This window comes from Amblyomma americanum, chromosome 5 (assembly GCF_052857255.1).
Source record: "Amblyomma americanum isolate KBUSLIRL-KWMA chromosome 5, ASM5285725v1, whole genome shotgun sequence".
NCBI classification, from domain to species: Eukaryota; Metazoa; Arthropoda; class Arachnida; order Ixodida; family Ixodidae; genus Amblyomma; species Amblyomma americanum.
In genome coordinates, this window is record NC_135501.1 from 198,166,921 (window position 1) to 198,189,027 (window position 22,107).

General features: G+C 45.1%; 2 protein-coding genes across 2 annotated transcripts; one reads left to right on the top strand and one right to left on the bottom strand.

Annotated features, from left to right (window-relative positions):
- Positions 1-66: 66 nt before the first annotated feature.
- Positions 67-2,953, top strand: LOC144133344 (lys-63-specific deubiquitinase BRCC36-like). Its single transcript, XM_077666357.1, has 7 exons — positions 67-262; positions 370-489; positions 602-689; positions 770-858; positions 1,106-1,170; positions 2,168-2,343; positions 2,646-2,953. Exons 1-7 carry the CDS (start codon positions 158-160, stop codon positions 2,855-2,857), a joined length of 855 nt encoding a protein of 284 aa, XP_077522483.1. The 5' UTR covers positions 67-157; the 3' UTR covers positions 2,858-2,953.
- Positions 2,954-6,908: 3,955 nt separating this feature from the next.
- Positions 6,909-21,940, bottom strand: LOC144133347 (activator of 90 kDa heat shock protein ATPase homolog 1). The gene is made up of 8 exons (XM_077666361.1): positions 21,653-21,940; positions 21,392-21,471; positions 20,519-20,715; positions 17,055-17,175; positions 15,302-15,393; positions 11,905-12,030; positions 11,275-11,376; positions 6,909-7,972 (listed from the first exon to the last, which is right to left on the bottom strand). The coding sequence occupies exons 1-8, from the start codon at positions 21,730-21,732 to the stop codon at positions 7,748-7,750; spliced, it is 1,023 nt and encodes a 340-aa protein (XP_077522487.1). The 5' UTR covers positions 21,733-21,940; the 3' UTR covers positions 6,909-7,747.
- Between the last annotated feature and the right edge of the window lie 167 nt (positions 21,941-22,107).

Here is a 22,107-nt window from a genome sequence, read left to right on the forward strand (position 1 = left end):
ATTACTTTTACGGCTTTATGGTCGTTGGGCGATCTAGTCATCTAGTCAAGCCAAAATCAAAGTACCTGTCATGGCCGTTGTTGTAGTATGCTGCGGCTCTTCGTACAGCTTTGTTTAGGCCATTACATTTGTTCGTTTTAGCTCCGCAGCTGCAGTAATGGCAACCGTTCGAGTTAATTTGTCAGCGGATGTGTATATGGTCTGCCTTAGCCATGCACTGTCCACGGAAAAGGAAGAGGTTATGGGACTCCTGATAGGCGAGGTAACGTCGCGAAGTTTCGGATCGCTACTTTCTGACGCTCACGCCCAGAAAGCGGCGGTGAGAGGTTCTAATGCTGATACTTACGCCTCTCATTCTATATTCCTCAGATCGACGAGACGAGGGTGGCACACATATCTGCGGTCATTTTGCTCCGGCGGTCTGACAAGCGGAAAGATCGCGTCGAAATTTCGCCCGAACAGCTCTCGGACGCTTCTACCCAAGCTGAGGTGTGTTGCGAATTTTTAATACTCAGTGGCTCCCTTGTTTTGTCGATGAGCTGTAAGTTGCAAGTTTTGTATGACCGTTTTCGTTACGATGTTTGTGTTCGTTTTCTATTAGACGCTGGCTATAAACCTAAGGAAACCGATGAGGGTTCTAGGCTGGTACCATTCTCACCCACACATCACAGTGTGGCCTTCACACGTTGGTGAGTTGTGTGCATGCGTGCGAATTGGTTTATATTAATTCCCACAAGTGCAACATTTTCACACACAATGTTTGGTGCAGATGTCCAGACGCAAGCCATATACCAGCTGATGGACGAAGGGTTCGTTGGCCTCATATTTTCTGTCTTCAGTGAAGATGCAACTTCTAAGGTAAGCCAACAAGCATCCTAAGAGTCAGCCTGGTAATTGTGTCCAGCCAGACTTTGCTGCACACAAAGTTGTCCGAACACTTTCGAAATGTTGGTCATTCTGTTGGTGGTATAGCCTTACCCTCCTCCTCTACTTTTAACCTTACTCTTTCACCGCTTCCCCCTCGTTCACCTTTTCATTCTTGCCCTACTGTCATCCTTTCGCCATGCCAGCGAACTTTTACATTTCTGGATGTAATCTGGTGCAGCTCAACCAAGTCCAAGTCACATGCTTTCAGTCGGTCAACCAGGCCACCAATGGCGAAGCACAGAGGTGAGCTTAAGCTTTCCCTCAAATGCACTTCAGTGCCCACTCGAAAAGTTGTGTGCCATACCAACTAAAAAGACCGGATGCAAACAACTGGGTCCCACGTGCAGTCATCCTAAGGCTGCACTGCGCTGAGAATTGGTCGTTAGCATGCTCGTTATTCCAGCACAGAAAAATACAGGGGGAATGGGACTGCTGTACGCAGACTTATATCAGTTTGAACCCCCATTGAAAATGAGAAACAGCGATCATAAATGGAAAAATTAAAAGCTAGAGATATTTCAGTTCCCACACTAGAGCCTTGCTCACGCATTGGGGCAGTGAAGGAAACAAGCTATTTACAGTGCAGTATGTGATGTAGGCGTTAGGCGCAAGTGTGCACAGGGGTGCCCTGGTGGTGGTTTTAATTTTCTTTTTTGAGTTTGTGTTTGGGTGGTGTTTCTGTTTTCTCATCTTCATGCCTATCCGTGACTGAACAGGTTGCCTCCAAGCTCTCAAATCTATGAATACCATTGCTTACAGAGCCCCAGACCCACAGTTCAGTCATTGTTCATTTGTTTTATTAATGCTCCCCCTCCCTCCATTTTTTATGCTTATGTTTGCAGGTCTGCTTTATCACGGGCACCACGGAAATAATCTGCCATCATTGGATGGCGTGTTGCCTTGGAGGAAAATGTGTATAGAGTGTATTGTGAACAACATGCCGTAAAAAGTGCAGCATTGTGCCATGTTGCACTGCCTCGTCTCCGAATGATCTAAGTCTACCATTTCTCTCTGGCTGCTCATTGGTCGTCCCCATGCCGTTTTATCTTCAGCGTCCATCTCTAGGTGCTCTAATCTGTTGCGGTCAAATAAAACAATCTTTGACAGATGTGCAGCGTATGCATTTAAACAGATTTTCACATGCCCTCGAGACTTTTGTCCCCGATAGTGCATACATGCGTATTGTGCAGTAGAACCATTGCCACAGTTGAAACTAGCTGGAACTGTGTTGCCTGCCCAGGTATGTGCGAATGGAGATTCCACTGTACATTGTGCCAAGCACACACATCAGCAACCCGTGCCTGGACGCCCTGGTGAGGCTGCCCGAAATCCTATGCCAAGAAGAGCAGGACATGTACAGCTTAACCAAGCAGGTGCCGGGGTTGGACCTTCTCACCAGAATGCACAACAACTCAGGTCAGAGCCACTTGTGTTTGCCATGCTGCACAGATGCTTTTTTTTTATATTTGGGATTGCAGATTTGTACTCCGAAGTACTTGTTTGGTGCATCCTGCTGTTTCTGAAATTGGAGGCACTCCCTTTTATAGCAGTGAAAGGGAGTACCTTCAATATTTAGGACCGCATGCTTTTTTTGTCATCACCCGTATGTTACAAAAAATTTGGTGGTCCCCGAAGTGAACTCTAATTGGAATGCCCTTTTATGATGCTTGGTGTGTCATTGATTTTTGGTAGTGAGCACAATTTTGTTCATGTTTCAGTCTTCGTCAAGGCTCTGTGCAACATCGCGGAATCTGTGAGCGGTCCGCTGCTCCAGAGCCTGGAGAACCGGTTGCGGCAGAACCAAGACAAGATCGAGCGGATGCGTGTCGAGAAGGAAGAACTCGTGCAGAAAATCGCACTAGCCGAAGCCTGTGCTGCAGCCCAAGCCCAAATTGCTAGCAAGAGCTCAGCAGAGCCAACAAAGCGTTGAAGCAAGGATGTGTTGTGAGCTAAAAGGGGAGGAGGGGGGCTCATGTTCATGAACAGGAAAAACTTTCCATATAAACATGCTTAGAATTGTGTACAAGGGACTGCAGTTTACATTTGATTCGACAAGGCAAGCTCCTGATGGCTTGCTGTAACAGCATCAAATGTGTGTTATACAAATATACAAGCACCACGTCTAAGCGTTTACACGTGTTAAGCAGGTGTTAAGTTTCTTGTGAAAACTACATGTGTTGTTTTGCAGGGTCTAGTCTTAGCAGCTGCTAGGCCACTTGTGTGCTCTACTGTGGCTTAACGTAATGAATTCCACAGTGGAATCCTTGAGTTTGTGCTCAACTTGAAATGCTAAAACAATTTTTTTTTCTCACTGTGCCAGTTAAAGTAGTGTTAAAAAAAAAAAACACAAGTGGATTGGTGTAGCCCAGCACTTAAGCAAGACACCCAAGGTCTTGCATATTAAAAGAGCTCTGTCCAATTGGCAAAGACAATTTGATTTGAACATGGTCTGCTGCACCTCATGCAACTGTCAGTACCTTATGTAAGGCTTGCACCTTTTACTGCAATGCTCAGTTGCGCTCAGTACAGGCTAGGTGTCGCCTGAATGCAGAGAACCTCTGCATCTGTTCATGTGGTGATGCAGCCATAGTGCACATTGGCTTACAATCACCAAGCTTACAATGGTCAGTATGGGTGGTCATTTTGAACAGGTACACAAGACCACCTTAACGGTTCCCAACCTGTTTACATGGGTGAACGGAAACGTTTCATGAATTCTGCATTGCTTAGCTTCTCGATTCGGATGTGGTCTGTATATATCAGCTGCAACAGCTCACCATGGAAACGAACTGCTGCTGTCAGACTTGTCTCTACAAAGTCAAATGCAAATTCTGCAATTCAACAGCTTTGGGAATCCTTCAAGCAAAACTAAGAACAGACTACCGCATAAACTCTTGTAATGGCTGCACAGTTTTTTTTTTATTCGGGAGAGAATTTTGAAGGTGTGGCCGATGCACAAATGAAAAAAAATAAATTGGCGGCGGTTTAGCTCTGGTTAAACCTGGAGTGACGCGATAGCTACATCTGGCCGAGTGGCTCAGTCGAATTGCAAAGTCAGTCTTTTGCCGCTCTGTTTCGCTGGGTGTTCCTTCTTCGTCTTCATCCCACTTGACAGGGCGCATGCGCACAGCTGTTTGTTGCAGCTGCTGCACGCCGTGCTGCCGGCAGCAGCAGCTGCTTCGTGCCACGTGACCAATGGCTGCACCATGTGATCAGCCCATGTGACCAACGGCGTCGCCACGGAGCTCAAGTGGTGCCACGCTGAAGGGTTGAAGAGGTGGACCATATTTTTCTTAGTTGTCTAGTCCAAAATGGGGTGCAGCCCGTACATGAGTTTCTACGGTACAAACTTGCCCTCAATTGAAAAATAGTCAATACATGATGGCCCAAATGAGTGCTTAGGCTTCACAGATGACAGGGCCCACAAATCTGTGGCATCACAAATGCTCGGAGCCAACGATATTTGGTTGCCTGAGAGAAAGCCCTGCCACAGGTTCTGTTGCTGAGACCAAGTTTCATACTGAGCATACTAGAGTGAATTGCAATGCTACGGTCTAAAAATATGGCAGCTCAGCCTCCGAAGGTATTGTGAGCTGTTGTAACACCAAATGAGTCTTCAAATGAAGCATGTTCGTAATGGCCATTTCATAGACTAAGTGCGTCGGGCTCAATTGGCCCATCCATTCATTTAAACATCACATAATACAGCGCACAAGACGGAACATGAAAAATGTGAGTGCTACTAACAACTGAAATGAATAGGAAGACTGCTCTCTGAGCATGCATGTTGTCTCGCGCAGTTTCACTGTCGTGGTTCAGAAGTCATCACTGCACAGTAAAAGCATTGCACTTTGTCAGCAGTTATAAAGCACCTACATTGCAGGGGCCAAGCTATGACCTCGATAGCTCAAAGGTGCCAATGCAGCAAACGCGTACTCAAGCGAGTGCCATCGGATCAAAAATAGTTTGGTTTATGGGGGTTTAATGCCCCAAAGTGACTCAGGCTATGAGAGACGCCATAGTGAAGGGCTCCGGGAATTTCAACCACCTGGGGTTCTTTAACGTGCACCGACATCGCACAGCACACGGGCCTCTAAATTCGACCACTGCGGCCGGGATCGAAACCGCGTCTTTCGGGCCGGCAGCCGAGCGCCATAACCACTCAGCCACCACGGCAGCTGGATCAGAAATGGATTGAGGCCCATGTGCTGTACCATGTCAGTGCATGTTAAAGAATCTCAGGTGGTACGAAATTATCCAGAGCCCTCCACTAACAGTGTCCCTCATAGCCAGAGTTGATTTGGGCATTAAGCTCCATTAAGCCAAAACCAGTCAAAAGTGGCAATGCAGCAGATGCATGCACCTTGTGATGCTGCATAGCCTACTGCATGCACCGAAAAAAAAAAAAAAAGCGAGTTTTCCCTCTGTGGTATTTTGCTATTGCTGTACACTGGTTTTAGAACTGCACCAGGTGTGCGCAGATATACCGGGTGTTTATGCAGGCATGCATTTAATGTCTAAATTCATGGACATTATGTCAGTCACATCTGCAACGTTCTGTCCAAAGCACAAAAATTTGCTAGGGCTTGGTAGGCTTACAGGACGATAGCCTTGAGGGAACAAAAGGGCCTCTATGTGAATCCCCATTCTAATACATATTAACGGAAGCGAGGAGAGGAATGCCACATGCATCCCTTTTGCAGCACCATTTAGCATTCACCGACATGACTGACTGAATAAGAAATTGAGCCACAATGCAGACCATACACCAACTTAAGGTACAGAGGTCATAATGCATGTTTTCAGTATGTGTTACCAATTAAAAAATTAACCGTAGAGCCCATTTGTAACGACCGCTGTTATAAGGAACATTCGCTTTTTACGAACAAGGGTGGGGCTACTGTCAAAGTACGTATTATGGCTATGGAATTGCGTCTCAGATAAAACGAACAACCGTGGCAACTTCACTTGGTTATAACGAACTAGGAGGTACTGTAAACTCGCCACTGCTGTCAAAAAACATGAGTTTCCAGTCAGCAAGGAGACCGAAGAGCGTCTCCAAGCTCCCATGATCCTCCCAAATAAAGTGCCGACCGCCAAAAAACAACAAAAAATGGGGCATCGAAACTGTAGTTAACTGCCAGCCAAGCACACCCCAACAAGCTAAAAGATCAATTGGTGTGTGTACATGTGCTGGTTGGGTAAAGCATCTGAACTGGAAGCAGAAGCCTGGCAAATGCGACAAGGGGGCAGCATTGAAAGCAAAACCACTGCACACAGCCAGTGACCAACCAATGACGGCGATTTGAGATGTTTGAATACTAGTCGAGAAAGGCACTCCTGGCCCACCCAGTCATGGCGTACATCGCCAGTGCCATTCAAGCTTAGTCTTCCACGCTGCCGACGCATGCAGGCAGTGCACAGATGGCAGACACGCGTGTAATGGTAGCTTCGTCGCTACATCCTTACAACTTTGTAGAGGAACGAAGATGAGGATGCATAGAACTACTACACTCATCTGCCATGAACGCTTCAATCGCTCGTACGCAGCAAAGGTTTCGGCCTGCAGCACATGACCGCAGTTGAGAGCTTGTAGAAAGCGGTTTGATAGTGTCTCGATGAAACAAACGTAGATCAATGGTACGTTTAAAGAAATAAACAGCACTTTTGTCAAAGTGTATTTTCTGGCCGTACTAGGGTAAGTCCACTTACTACAAACTTCGGATACAATGAACGTAATCCGCGTGACTTTCAGGTCCGTTGTAAGTGGACTCTACAGTATCCCACACAATGAAGTGTACAGCTTATACACCCGTTGGTCATTGACGATTTTCCCGATATGAAAGCCTCACGATCTTCCCGTTTAAAAAAAATGCTAAATCACTGTACAGCTTTCAAATAGTGAAGCGAAATTTGACATAGCATCGCACAGACTGCTCCAAAGAACTTGTGCAGTTAATTTTGCACACACCACAGCAGAGGCCTATATATGTAGACTTTATTTACACCCTTCCAATAACACTTGAACACAAATGTTTTGGGACTTATCACAGGAGCTGGATAGCCTCCAAGCAAATGGACAATGTCTGAGGAGCAGAACAGAGTTGCCTGCTGCGTTTGTTTACGTGTCGTGGCTCTATGCAGTTAGAAATGCTGTGTATGAAATGTGTTGAAACCAGCACTAGTGACACATGACCAGTCATACAAATGTCATAGGACTCTTAGACATGGAGAGGCACAAACAGCCTGAAAGCACAGGGGAGAAAAGCAGAACTTAGCTAAATCACAAACCAACACACAGCCACTGGTTTCAGGTCATTACCCACGCAAGCTGCAAGACAGTTTGTAAGTTGTGCAGCAAACCTGCTTGTAAATGTGCCACAAAACGAGTGACTTCAATCATCTTAGCCGCTGAAAGCTTTCAGCTTCAGTAACGTTTTCGATTCGGCAGTGAATTAAGGCTGTTAGAAAAAATGAGGGACGAAACAAACTCCGTGAGGCGCGCATACCATCATTAATGAGACGTGATGCAGTCCTCAGAGCAAGCGATGCAAAATGAGAAGCAGTAGAAATGTGCACGTTAGCTAGTTCAGAGACCCCATTCGTCTGCCAAAGTTCCCGATAGGCACGACAATCCAATACCTTCAGAAATCCCATTCGGAGCACAGCCACGTCGCGAACACAACAAGCATGTTGCACAAGCCTGCAGCGCACAACCCACATTTCCACAGCATCCATACGAAGTGGCTTCAACACGTCAGGAGCATTCCGGAACCAACTGTCCTCCCTCATGTGCGCAGGCACTGTCGTCGCCTTCACTTTAGAGCAGGATAGCTCCAAAACCAAATGTTCTCTTCAGGCTGTCCCAATAGTGACGCTGCCAGCCGTCTCGCGTGCGGTCAGCCTCTCCCTGTGGCACCCCCTCCTGCGTCAGGGTCAGCTCGGTGCAGTCGTCTTTCTGATTAATGTCGATGGTCACCTCAGAGAAGTGCCCTTGAGGCCAGCTGCCAAATCGCCACCGCATGCGGATCCTCTTGTCTGGAACCTGCGCAAACAGTGTTTGTTGTCACTAATGACGAAGAAAACTGTACTACATGTATGATAGACTCTCCAACACTGCATACTCAGTACGCTGCAGGGCTAAGGAAGCAACATCTCACTACAGCTGCTTGGCTTTAAGCCAACATAGCCATAACACAGTGATGATCGAAGAATGAGATGAAGCGCAACAAACTTGTGCAAAGAAAATTGTTTATTCGAGTGAACCTGAACTCGCCAAACAAATAAAGAAGCTCCGACAAAGCACAGCAGCTCACAGGCACCATTAACGAGAATTTGAAGTAAGATGGAGGAGGCTTACAGCTGGCAGTTATTTTAGGGGCGCACGAAAAGCACTTTTCAAAAAATGAGTCAAATGTGAATAGCATTGTAGCTCACAACCGAATCGAATATGAATAGAACATTAAAGGGGCCATGACATGGTCGTTCTTCATATCGTAGTTTTGTGCTTCAGTAACTAATACAAGAGCTTACAATTCAGTTTCCGAAATTTGGCTGCCCTGGACACGCTGTATATTCCAAAAAATGCAATCAAAATTGAGAACGGGGAACTCCTCCCACCGGCAGCGACCGCCATACTGAATGCTCTCGTGACGTTACTAGGGCCAACTCAGAGCAACGTCGTCTACTCTCACTGCTGCAATGTGCGCAGCAAGGTCCCATCCCCCCCTGTACTTTCGCGGGCGATCGAAGTAGCAGTCGCCCCCCATATATGAGTGACTGGTGCCACAAAAGCGTTAATAACAGTAACGCAGTTACTCTTCGGTATAGGTAGGGTCCGGTCACACCAGGCCGATGCGACGGCGATCGGCGGTCGGTTGGTATGCAAATGCCGTCGCTGACGCACCGGTCTGTCTCGCTAGACCGACGACGACGACGCCAGCCCGACCGACGACCCCGTCTCGCAGTAGTGTAAAGAGTGAACTTAGTGGGAACTGGCAGAGTGTGGTTGAAGGCTAGTTAGTATGACATTCTATAAACTTAAGAACTTCAAAACTTATTGGACCTGATCATGCTAGCCACAGCGACATACACGATGTGCGTGCACCAGCGAAGATGTGCTTTCATTTGGTTCCTGCGCATAGCACCTATTGGCGAGACAAGCGACACAGGCAGAAAACGTTGCACGGCGGTGCCGCTCGTCGCTCGCCGTTGTCGCCTGGGCTTGTGCGGCCGAGCGAAAGCTTGACTCCCAGTGAATAGACGGCCCAAAAAACTGCGCTTATGTACCTTATCCGTATAAAAAAAAAGCGAAACGAGCGGCTGCATTTCATATCTTCACACTTTCTTAGTAACCAGCAGGGAACTCTTGCCAGATTCTTAAATTTCGGCCGACGGTGGACCGCCGGCCCCTTTCGTGAAAGCAGTGAAAGCATTAGAGTCGCGTAGGGTTTTGCAAGCGGCTTGGTTCCTGCAAACGGGTTCTACGAGCCGAAGGGAATGTATGTTCGACTTACAAATGCACACATGCAGCGGGAAAGTCGTCTCATTCAGCACTTTTCGCTGCTCCTTTCCTGCTTCAAGGTTACTCTAGTGCCACCTTGGGATAATTTGAGTTTAATTATCGAGCTGCTGAATAGCTGACAAGAAATTGGTAGCCAGCTACAAAACGCCACGGCTTTCACGGCGCACATCAACGAAGGCATGCACGGCACGTGCCGCTTTTCACGTACGGAAGCACCTGACTGCTCAAGAGAGACCACACTCATAACATAAAAAAAAACATGTTTCCGAGCGCAAAGCAGGGGTCCATCGATTTCTGTTTCCTCAACAATTACAAAACGGGCGCCACTAGCAAGTCCGCTTGCCCAAGAATCACTCGGCTCGCGTACTAAGCTGAAGGCTTCCGAAAATAAACACGGAAAATGTATTTTATTTAGATAAGCTAAAAAAAGAAAACTCTTCGAGCGACCGCCGTCAACGGTGTGCATGCGAGCACCTCAACAGCGCGCAGCAGACAATGCGGGGCAGGTATGCCCCAGTGACGTCGGCGATCGGAGGTTGCCAGACCAGCAAGCAGTTCGTAGAAGAAATGGGAAAAATTCGTTTTTAAAATATTTACCGCACAGAATCAACAGAAACTTGGCGGAATTTTAACTTAACGTGTTGAGAATTAAATGTGATAAGCAGGGTATGCGTGAAAATAGGCTGTCATGGGCCCTTTAAATGAACCAAGTTGAATATAAATAAAAAGGTAAAAACATTAAGAGTATTATATGTATTAGACTTTTGTCGCACGAGCAGAAACAGTGAAGCGCTAGTGGTGGCACTGCGGTAAAGCACTATAACTCGTGCAGCTGTAGCTACAGCTGCCAAAAGAAGCAAGGCAGCGTCAAAATATTAATTCTAGGGCCACCACGTGATACATGTTAGGAATAAGTCTTGTTACTGCTGACTACAGTGAACGAACTAGCCCCCATCTCAGCAGATGAGAGGGGCATGAGACATGAACCAAAGCCTCGGATATTTGGTCTGGAGGCCGCATACTGTTAAGTGCATTATTAACGTTGGCACGCGAACAGACTGTATCACAGCACTGTTTCTGGAACACTTGAAAATATATTCGAACAGCTTAAAATAATTTATAACATGTATGATTCGTTCACCGAATCGAATAAGAAGGTAATCGATTTGTTTTTTGGAAAACTTCAAATATTCACACATGGCCATTTGACAAGGTGCTGCAAACATAAAGACAACCAAGCAAGCTAGTTCGAGGAGCCAGCTCGCACCACAGACCAAACAGCCTACCCAATGTTGTTACACTGGCAGTGAACGTTCTTGAATGTACAAATAACTGGCTGGAGTAGCAGAAAAGAAAAGGCTGGCTTCATAAAATCCATTGCCAAACATAGCTGAACAGCTCTCGAGTCACCTATCTCCTACCATATTGCACAGTAGATGAAGGACATGCACGGACGTGATAAAATACTCTGCAACTCTATTCTACTTACACTAACATGCCAACAAAAGCATGTTAGGCACTTAGTAAAAGCAGTTGCATATACGTCCTGTCTTTTTAGTTACTACGCTGTCTGTAGCACTTGCCTGTTCTTCAAGAACCGAGCGCACCGACTAAAGTCCCACGTAAGCACTTCATTTTTCTTTTTTTTAATGCTGACAAAGGAGTAGGACTGAGAACTGTTGTGAAGATTTTCAAAAATATTAAATGTAGGTATAAATGGAGCAAATGTAGTCATACTGCAAACCTTTTCTACTACTATGTCAACATACTGGATGACAACTTGGCATTATCCACCAGCCACAACTCCGAAACAAGGAACTCACCAGCTCCAAGAAAGTCCCATTGACGTTGCCTCCAAACAACTCAAACTTGCCTCCTTTCTCCAATTCCAACACACAAGAGCCTTGGCTAAATGCTTGCACCATCTGTCGGAGACAAATTTTTGTGAACTTAACACGTTTGTTTCACTGCTAACTACTTCAATAAAAATGGCTCGATGTCATCAATCAAGCCTGACTACACCAACATGGCCATAGTTTTTGCAACAGAAGTGCCCACTCCTCAACAAGTATATAAGCCACTGTGATTCATTCAAGTCAGCCACACAGGCCATGCTGGAGCAATCGGTTTGTATCAGTTTTACAATTCATCTCTCATATTTCTTGCAGCATGCAGCCAGACACCACCGTTTAATTACATACCATTTAAGGTCTAAAAAGACAATACATAATAGGAATATAAAACGCAGGAAATGGGCACAAAATGTCACACAGAATAGTTTTTGGTAAGGCAATAAAACCAACAACTAAAAACACTAGAGAAAGTTGGTGACCACAGACAATTTAGCAGTGACAACTGCTGGTATAAATTTCACTGAATTGAGACTCTAACCAGAGGTGTAGGGAATGTGCAATCTGTGGCCTTACTAAAGCGACCTGGCTGCAACAACTTACCTCCTTGACAGTCAGGGCTCTGTAAAGCTCTTCGGCCGTGCACTTGAATGTCTCCTGCTGTGTGATGGTTGTGGTGTCCACCTTGGCGTTCACTAATGACCTGTCACCTGATGACCCATTTAGTGGCTACAAAGACGAAGAGAAAAGGCAATGGTTTATGGTTTGTGGGGGTTTAACATCCCAAAGCAACTCTGGCTATGAGAGACGCCGTAGTGAAGGGCTCCAGAAATTTCAACCACCTACGGTTCTTTAACGTGCACTGACATCGCATAGTACATAGGCCTCTAGAATTTCGCCTCCATCGAAATTCGACCGCTGCGGCCAGAATCGAACCTGCGTCTTTCGGGCCTGCAGCCAAGCGCCATAACCACTCAGCCACTGCGGCGGCAGAAAGGGCAATGCTAAATTTGGTAAATGGCCTGCAGTTCCCAACCAAACCACTCAAATCTGCTAGAATCAATGGCAGGGATGATGACGGGCAGAATAAAGAAGCATTCACATTAGTAAATGAGGTTATTCTGGTTTAGCACTGTCTCTAAACCTATATTCTGACAATCTATCACACAATACAAGCACTTCTGCAGAGCACCTAATTTTTTTTCAAAAGGACATAGCCTGGCCTTGAAAAAGATTTTTATTAATGCAGTCACAGTTATGAAATCTGCAGGGAACATGCATTTTTGCATACCATTCTAAATATATAATTTAATTTCATGTAAAACAGTTTCTTGAGCACTTATGTAATTGTTATGCAAGTTTCTTGTGAAGAGCTCTCAAAAAGTTTGCAGCGGGGAATGGTCTAAAATGTACGCCTTGTGTTCTCGTGACATAAAGGAATGCAATAAGGGTAAAATTGTGATCCTGCCTATCATACAACTTGAATAATAGAGTATTGAAGCAGACACTCCATAAACAGAAATTCAAACTTTTCTTCGCATTTCTGATGTGGCAGCTTCAAAACACTATTAACTCAACTTTTTATTACAGGCAGGAAGACAAGTTTACCTTTATTCCATTCCTTTATGCTAAGAGAGCCGATAACATACATTTCAGCAAGTTTCCTGCAGCAAATTTTCTTAAAAGCTCTTCACAAAAAACTTATACAACTGCATAACTGCTCAAGGAATTGTTTTACATCAAATTAAATGACATATTTGTAATTGGCACACAAAAATGCACGTTCCCTAAAGATGTTATAACTGTGACCACATTAATAACTTTTTTTCAAGACCCAACTCCCCCCTTAAAGTTAAGCAAACCGACAACATGCCATGGTACCACAGGATTACTAAAAACATTAGATACAGCAGCGGTGATTGGTTAGCGGTTCTTAACTTTTTCGCCATAGGCAACCGGGCACATATGATCGACGTTTTGAAAAAGCCGCCGAAAAATAATTTCACCACTTGCGGACACGCTGCGCCATCTAGGTTGTTTGTATAGAACCAAGTTCATAATTGCAGTTTTTGTTTTCAGTTTAGAATGTGAGGGGGTGCCATGAAAAATTAAACATTTAACTGCCGCAGCAGCGTCAGTCGGCGAACATGGCGTCCGTGTTGCTGCGCACTCCTCGAAATCGAAATCCGACACCAAGTGCTTCGGCTGGTTTCGGTTCCGGTTTTTGCGATGAAAGCAGTGGTGATAAGTCAGACAATGAAGCACAAGCATCGGATTTCAGTTCCAACAGAGAGACTGTCTCAGGGGCCTGGAACGGCAGCGTGTATTTGCATGCAAGTTTTGTTTTCATTCGCTCTGTGTTTTCTGTGGTGCATGTGGTTTGTAACTGTTGAGAGTGGTTTATTTTTGTGCTTCCGGGCCTTCACAATATATGGCCAAGACAGTTTGCCAAATGCTCAAGATCGCGTCGCACTTTTTCAACCGAGATGACGGCCAGGTGTCCATGTCGGTGCATCGCTGCGGAGCGGCGTTCGGAGGTTCGCTCGACCTCTCGACTTCTTGATGTTCTTCACGGTGGAGGTGATGAAGACTGTATGAAAACACTAATAAGTATGCTTTGATGAAGTTTTTGGACAGGCAAACATACGTTCGGCATGACGGCTCATGGGAAGAGGTGAATCCGTTGGACAAGTTCATTGGAATCATCATGCACATGGGAATTGTTGACCTGCCGTGACTATATCTCTATTGAAATACAGGAATCATCTATTTTGGCCATCAGCCATCAAATAACACTTGCCGAAATCAGTTTTTCGCTGTGCTTGTTTTTCTGCACGTAGCGGGCCCAGAGGATTCAGTGGCGGCTGCATCTATTGGCAAGACTGGGAAAGTGCTCTGGCTTTTGAACCACATCAATCAAAGTTCATCGATCCTGATGTTCCAGAGCTTGCCCACAACACCAAATTTGGTCAGCTAGCTTTCAGGAAGCAGCTCATTCAACAAATCTTAGAGTATGGATGAGGTGCAAGAAGCCGACGCCCGGGCCACAATCCTCTCATAGAATCCATTCGTCACCAACCGAAAAAAAAAATGGAAAAAAAGAAGGAACTGGAAGCTCTGCTATCAGAGAACAAAACATGAACAAAGATCAAGCGTTACGTGCAGCACCTGTCAAGTCTACCGCTTATTCACATCTTCGCGTGATTGCTCTTCACAGTGGCACCACAATCATGACCGCTGACTTGACCGGCTGTGGAAAGTGCAATTATTTCGCCTCAAAGCTGACACTTGGAGGAATGACAGCTATAAACATGTGAACCAGTTTGTATATTCCAGTTTTCCTCTAATGAAGTTCGTGCTTAGTGCAGCCGGTAATTTTTTTTTGTATACTTTTTCCATGTTTTTGCCACATTTGACCAAGTTCAAGTACTTTTGCACACACGACTTTGTTAAGAGCTTTTCAAAGCACAGTCAACACAGCTTTAAAACAGTGCTACCTTAATGCTGAGCACAGGAATCCTGAACTGAATATGCCTGAATTAGCCAGCCTGGTGACTCGGTGGTTAGGGCTCTTGGCTGCCAAGCCTGAGGGCCATGGCCATCCCAGGGTCAAGGTGGCCACGTTTCAATGGAAGCGAAATGCAAATGATGCCAGTGCTCTGTGTGATGTCTGTGCGCGTGAATGGACCCCAGGTTGTCAAAATTAGTGCGGACCCCTTCACTATGGCCTCTGTTTCCATTTTCCTTCTTCCACACCCTCCTTTATCCCTTCCCCCAAGGCACGGTTCAGTTATCCACCGAGAAGTGAGCCAGTTACTGCACCCTTTGCTTTTCTCAAAACCAATACCAGTAGGCGTGAATTGTTTAGAACTAACGTTGTACAGAAGTACAGCTAAAATAGCCCAAGGCAGCATAGCCAAACCCACCGTGCAAAAAAAAGAAAGTCCGCCATGTTATTTAAACATGCTCATGAACTCGCATGCTCAGCTTGGCTACATACTGTTTTCTTGTAGTTGATTGTAGTGGTGCCCGTAGACTTCACCTGGTTGATGGAATCGGTTTTTGTAGGCAAAATCATTCCCTGAGAGAATTCTGCAGACAGTGAGAAAAATAATTAGCTCTCACAACTACACAACAGATTTATTGTTTGAAAGGAACAGAATATAACAAACACTCAACCAAGACATATAGAAAACGTGACTGCCTTCTCCTGTTGGAAAGCTACAAAACTTATTCTTATTTTATGCAAAATTTCACACGTCATGCTTTTGTAGACAGGGCAATAGACAAAACAAAATTTGCCCGTGTGGGCAATAAGCACCATTCCAACAACGTCAGTCGACACTCGCACGAAAATTGCAAACTTAACAAATCTGCACACTGTGTTACAACATTCATATTTGAACAGCGCAATAAAACAACGGAACACAACGAAGAAAGGACACCACAAGCGCTGACTCGCAACTAGATTTTTAACACACGTCCAAGCATCTTAAATACTAAGAACGCCAAACACAAACAAGAGGGAAAAACCAAAAGAAAAACGACACAAAGCTGCTAATCATGCCCACAAAGGTGACAATCAGCACGAGCGCGAGACTACACATCTTGGCTGGATAAAAACATCATCTCTTTATCAGTTAGTGTGACAGAAGGATCACTAATGCAGCTATCAGGTTCCAAGCGGATGTGAAAAGCCTCCAAAATTTCCCGCGTTAGGCTGTCATTATGTTTTCCTAGGATGACGGTGTTAGACAACAGAGGGGTGCAAGTACCTTCTCTCCAGTGGCGGGCAAGGTTACAAGAAGACCCATTATCTCGGGACCTGTGGTGCTCACTAAGACGAGCGTTGATGCAACGTCCTGTCTGGCCAATATAACTCAACCCGCAAGTGCACGGAATCCTGTAGACAACCCCCACATTACAGGGCACAAAAGGGCTCTTATGGTTGGTCTGACAACCCCCAGTCTTTTTCTTCCGTGCACTTGCGGGTTGAGTTATATTGGCCAGACAGGACGTTGCATCAACGCTCGTCTTAGTGAGCACCACAGGTCCCGAGATAATGGGTCTTCTTGTAACCTTGCCCACCACTGGAGAGAAGGTACTTGCACCCCTCTGCTGTCTAACACCATCATCCTAGGAAAACATAATGACAGCCTAACGCGGGAAATTTTGGAGGCTTTTCACATCCGCTTGGAACCTGATAGCTGCATTAGTGATCCTTCTGTCACACTAACTGATAAAGAGATGTTTTTATCCGGCCAAGATGTGTAGTCTCGCGCTCGTGCTGATTGTCACCTTTGTGGGCATGATTAGCAGCTTTGTGTCGTATTTCTTTTGGTTTTTCCCTCTTGTTTGTGTTTGGCGTTCTTAGTACTTAAGATGCTTGGACGTGTATTAAAAATCTAGTTGCGAGTCAGCGCTTGTGGTGTCCTTTCTTCGTTGTGCCCCGTTGTTTTATTGCGCTGTTCAAATATGAATCAATACCAACTCGCCCAGTTAGCAGCTTTAATGAGTGTTACAACATTTTCACTGAACCGTTCACAACGTTACAACACCCGCACGGGATTTAGGATTTCAAAAAACAATACACCACCATGAGAGAACGTTTAGACAAGCAGGTGAAATAAATACCAGCCTGTTGTTTAAAGTAAAATACAGACCAAATAACGTTAGTTACTCAAAGCTAGATGAAAAACCAATTCACTTATACAACCAATTCACTTATACAGTGGACACAACAGACATCGTACCTTTTTTAAGTGCCGATATATAGGCCGCCAGCCTTTCCCGGATCAGATCGGTGCCTTTGCTTCTCATCAGTTCCTTCAGTGCATCAGCCTTATCGCTCGATGACGAGACTGTCACCGTCACCTGCAACAGTAAGATGACACAATTTAGTACATCTGTCGTTGCTGGTATGTTTCAAAGGCAGCGCTAATTTCCCTTAAACTATGAGGTGAGCTTTCGAAGTAATAACTGCCCTTAGCAACTGTCTCAGTGAAAAGAATTTATACAGTGATGCATGTCCCTCTAACCTTGTCAGGCCACAGCAAAAGATTGGCTGGTCAGCCTTAATACAAATACATTTCTAAAGTCTGAGTGTTCCCATGAATATACACAATTCTGCGCCTGTAGGTCAAAAGTTCTTCCTTTATAAGTCTTCTCCATGCTCTCTACTACGGGTTTCGGGGCCTACAAGAGAACGCAACATCTTATGAAGTAAATTTAGCTAAAGACATGCACAACAGAATGTATATCTAAATCAAAATGACAATCTCACGGTAAAGCATGAGAAACTTGAAAGCTATTTGGCTGCTGGGAGCAGAAATCTGATCAAGACAGATGAACCAACTTGGAAGGCTGCTCACGGTGCCTTGTTATTACACAGTTCTTGAGGAGATGACTATGTGAGAATGCAGTGAGTTCTCTCTATGACTGCCAGCAGCACTCAAGCTGCAGAAGTGGTTTTTAAAAATCGCGTAAATGACAGATGTGCATTATAATGTATGCAGGGCCTGACAAGTCTAAGTATGACCTTTGAGAATGCACACACAGTTTCCAGCACTCCAACCATCCTTGGTACTCTAGCTAGAAATCTTCACCGAGAAACATGTTACAGAGACTGTGTCATGGTTTTGGACGCTGGTCACTGGGTGAAATAAAGAACTTTCAAATGTGTGCCCAGCTTTCAAACAAAAGAAAAAAGTTTACGGAGCCCAGTCTGGGCTCTAGGGAGAATTTGAAGCCACTGTCATTAGCTAGTGCAGCAGGAATCTGTGCATTATTGTCATGAAGGGTTAATTGAATGCCAATCTCATTGCGCATATAAACAACTTTCATTTTTAAAAGACCACAAATATGACCACAAACTCTAGACATACTCTTTGGCATTTTTATGCAAATTCTTTGCACACAATTCCTTAATAAAAGCGACAAAGCACAGATTCTTATCATTACCTCATTATACAAGTGTTTTTTGAGTGAAGTGGTGAGGCTGAGTGTTATCAACAGAAAGATCCTAACACGTATGTCGAACACCGGCGTAACTTATCAAAACACTTGCAGGGCAAAAGCCCCAAGGAGTGCAGCACAATATAATTGTCACTACTTCCTTTTAGGGTTCCCATTAGAAAGTAACATTTAAAAACTTTACGATGACCACTGGGTGACACATTCCAGAAGTAAACACATGCCACACAATTGCTGCCTTTTAAACAACTCAGCTTACACAAGCTTTGCCTACACTCAAGCTGTGTAATAAAAATATACTACTAAATTATACATAAAATGTGTGAAACAGATGGACAGTCACTCCTCACAATGCAAAATAAGTGCACTTCAAGTAGGCAAGCAAATGTAGTGTGCTACCGAACATGACAACGTTATTACCACCAAAAGAATGAAACACTGTATCACTAGTATGATTGAGTTTAAGCTAATCTGATCTGTTCGCACCGCAGATGGAAGTTGATGAAGGCAATGATGTGCAATGCACAATGCAAGAGTGTGTTGCAGTTTAACACGAGGCGTGATCGGCTGTCTCGATAGCAGTGTTCTCCTGCAGTGGCCAGCAAAGCTGATCTGTTCGCACTGCCGCGGGGTTGAATCCCAGTCACGCCAGTATTTATTTTATTTATTTATTCAAGTTCAATCAGCGATGGCCCAGGTTTTGCAGCTTTGGTCATGAAGTAGAGCTTCCGCTCTAAAAAAGCAGTTTGGTTAAACTGGCTGCATCTTTCTAAATAGGGTTCAGCAAGTCACACTGATTCAGCAACTGAAATGTGGAAATAACCACCGACAGTTTTTCATATAATGGGGTAAATTAAATTAGATAGTTACCTCCTAAAGACAACAAGAAGGCCAGGACAAAAGTATAACATACAGCAGCGGTGCACTACGTGGCTAATTTCCCTAAATACTACAAAGACTGTACAAATTTCTTTTCACCGCCGCCAAAATTTTCCACTAACTTTTAAGTATCTTGGTATTAACCTCACTAGTGACTTATCATGGTCTTGCCACATTAACCACATAATAAATTCATCTAATCGAGCAGTTGGGTATCTCCATTGTAACCTGCACAAGGCACCTTCTTCCTTAAAATTACTAACTTATAGAACACTTATGCGACCTAAAGTTGAATACGCATGCACAATATTTGACCCCCATCAGTCTAACCTTATCTCCGCCCCTGAATCTGTTCAGAATCGTGCCACTCGTTTTATTCTTTCAAACTACCCGCGATACTCTAGCATATCCGCCTTAATGTTCCAACTACAACTACCTTCTCTCGCTTCCAGTCGCCGAATTTCACCTCTCTGCCTTTATCATAGGTTTTTCCATTGTTAACCCCGTGACGTCGAACAACCCGCAAAGGCCATCCTAGCAGCGTCATCCCACATCGTGCCCGCACTACCACATTCCAGAAGTCATTTTTTGTGCACACAGCTCACGACTGGAATGACCTTCCCTCCGGCTTAGTGCTAATTCCTGATCCTGCCCATTTCAAGATTACCATCGAGGAAGCCATGTCATCGTCATGATTGCCACGTAACTTTCATTGTTAACCGCCGTTCTTGCACCCACCCCTCATGTAATGTCCCACCAGGGACCCTTGAGGTTCAAATAAACAACAAAAACAACAACAATTTTTTGTACTGTTCTTCAGCTGTGTTATTTCACGTATAACGAGCAAAAAATGCTTTAAGCCTAGACAGCATTCTCCTTCAAATTTCACATCAACACTCAAGTCAAAACTTGAAAGTAATTGCACACGTCACGTTATTTCGCCGCTCAAAAGCACATGGCGGTAGACAGCTGCGCCAACGATTGTGGCAGCGGAAGTATTTACAAACTGTCACAGAATTTGATCAAAGTCATTGTTCGGACGAGTTGGTTCGTCATGACAAAACTTGTAGCGCTTGAAAGACATCGACAGATCCAAATTAGAGAACACTTGCGCTTTCAGTTGAAAGTTGCTGGACGTGCCGTCTACTTCGTATCTGTCTGGGTCTATCAAGAGCTATCAAACTTTGAGGCAAGCCAGTAACTGTATTAACAAATGATTAAGCCATAAATTGTTCACAAAGAAATAAAGACAGAACAGGGTTCCATTCTTCAGACACACTCTCAACGAATAGGTGAGCCAACCATATTTTCCCACAGTCAGTGTGACTATGGAAAAGTGGAAACTGGCCGCACAACGGCTGCTTACATCCACATCCTCTGGGTCGTGCTCTTCGCTCAGGTTGGGTATCTCCACAGTTCCCTCGATGGTCTCGTCACTGTCATCAGTCTCACCCGCCCACTTGAGTTCGATGACCCACTCGTAGAAGAAGATGAGCTTCGCTTTTCTGTTATTGGCGACTGCGTCTCCATCGCACCTCGGCATGTCCACTATCTTGCAAGTTCCTATGGTCAAGACATGAGGGCGTATCGTTATTTGCTCACTTCATCCAACTCACAGATACATGAAACCCAGTGGTGCCTAAATCTGACCAATTTCCGTTGTAAATGACTAATCACTTGCTGCCCGTTTACACTTTAGCGGCACGAGTAGAGATCCTTATCTTTCAATTTTTCTTTTGCCCCAGCATAACATCCGCTGTCATGAAGGTGTTTATTATTGAGGCACAAGCCTGGGTTGTGCCAATCCCCCTAAAGTCGTTCCATTGTCAAAGCTCGCCAGAGGGCCAGTGGACACTATGTAAAAGCTGTTATTTCAACTTACGGGGAGCAACTAGCTTCACATATAAGAGCCACTGCCATTCTACAAGCGTCGTCTGAACAAATCTAACGCGAAAACAAAGCAGCCCTCGTACGATTGCCAGCCATTACACTACACAATACTGCACTAAATCTAGACCTCCTACGCAGCACGTTGGTCGAATGGGCCGGCTGCCAAGTGCATCACGCAGGGCCACTTAAGGGGCACTGACCAGAAACAAAACCGGTGCAGAGTTACGAAAACTAATTTCACCATTTTAACAAACACTAAACGATCACAGTGATCAGGCGACATTCAAAAAGGCCTGTAGAAAGGGTGAGAAAGCCTGTGAAAAAGCGGGAGGTAACTCGAAAGACTTACCTCTCGAATCGCTCACTTCCAGGTTGGTAAGGAGCTCGGAAAGCTTGTCTTTAGACCAGGAGGAAGCATTCTTTTCAGTCCTAAAGGGGAAAAAGGGGATTATAGCGACTTGCCCATTCATTCTGAAGCGTGGGGCAAGCACGCACATGTCACATCCGGTGCCTCATTAGAGCTAGGCTACAGTGGAGTTAACGTACTGTTTCAGGCAACAGAAGTGCGCACTTAGAACACTCTTTGCAGAAAGCCAAACTATCTGCTCACCAGTGCCAGTTGTTCACGTTCGTCGCATCAGGACGCTCTTCAACAATCCAACGCGGGTCACCTTCGCCCCATTTGGCCATTTTCAGAAGGCTGCTCGCGCTAGGTACCGGTACCGAACAGGTAGGTTTGACTTCGCGACAGACAAACCTTCACCGCAGGAGCAGCCGCGCAGATCTAACCGACGACGTTCAGCCGCGCTTGTTCCCGTACACCAGCGGAGAGTATCTAGAAAATTCGCGATGATACTCGACGCTCGCCTTGTTGCGGAAGACGTGCAGCGCCACCCAGAGCTCTTCCCTATGTCAGTCGCGAAATTCCGCTTTGTAAGCGCGTGATTACTTTAAAAAATTGCCAACTGTAGCGCCATCTGTAACTGAGCCAGCCAGATATTGATGCTTTTTGAAGTTAGATTGAACAGGGTGGTTTGAACTTTTATGATTTGAAACAATTTTCTA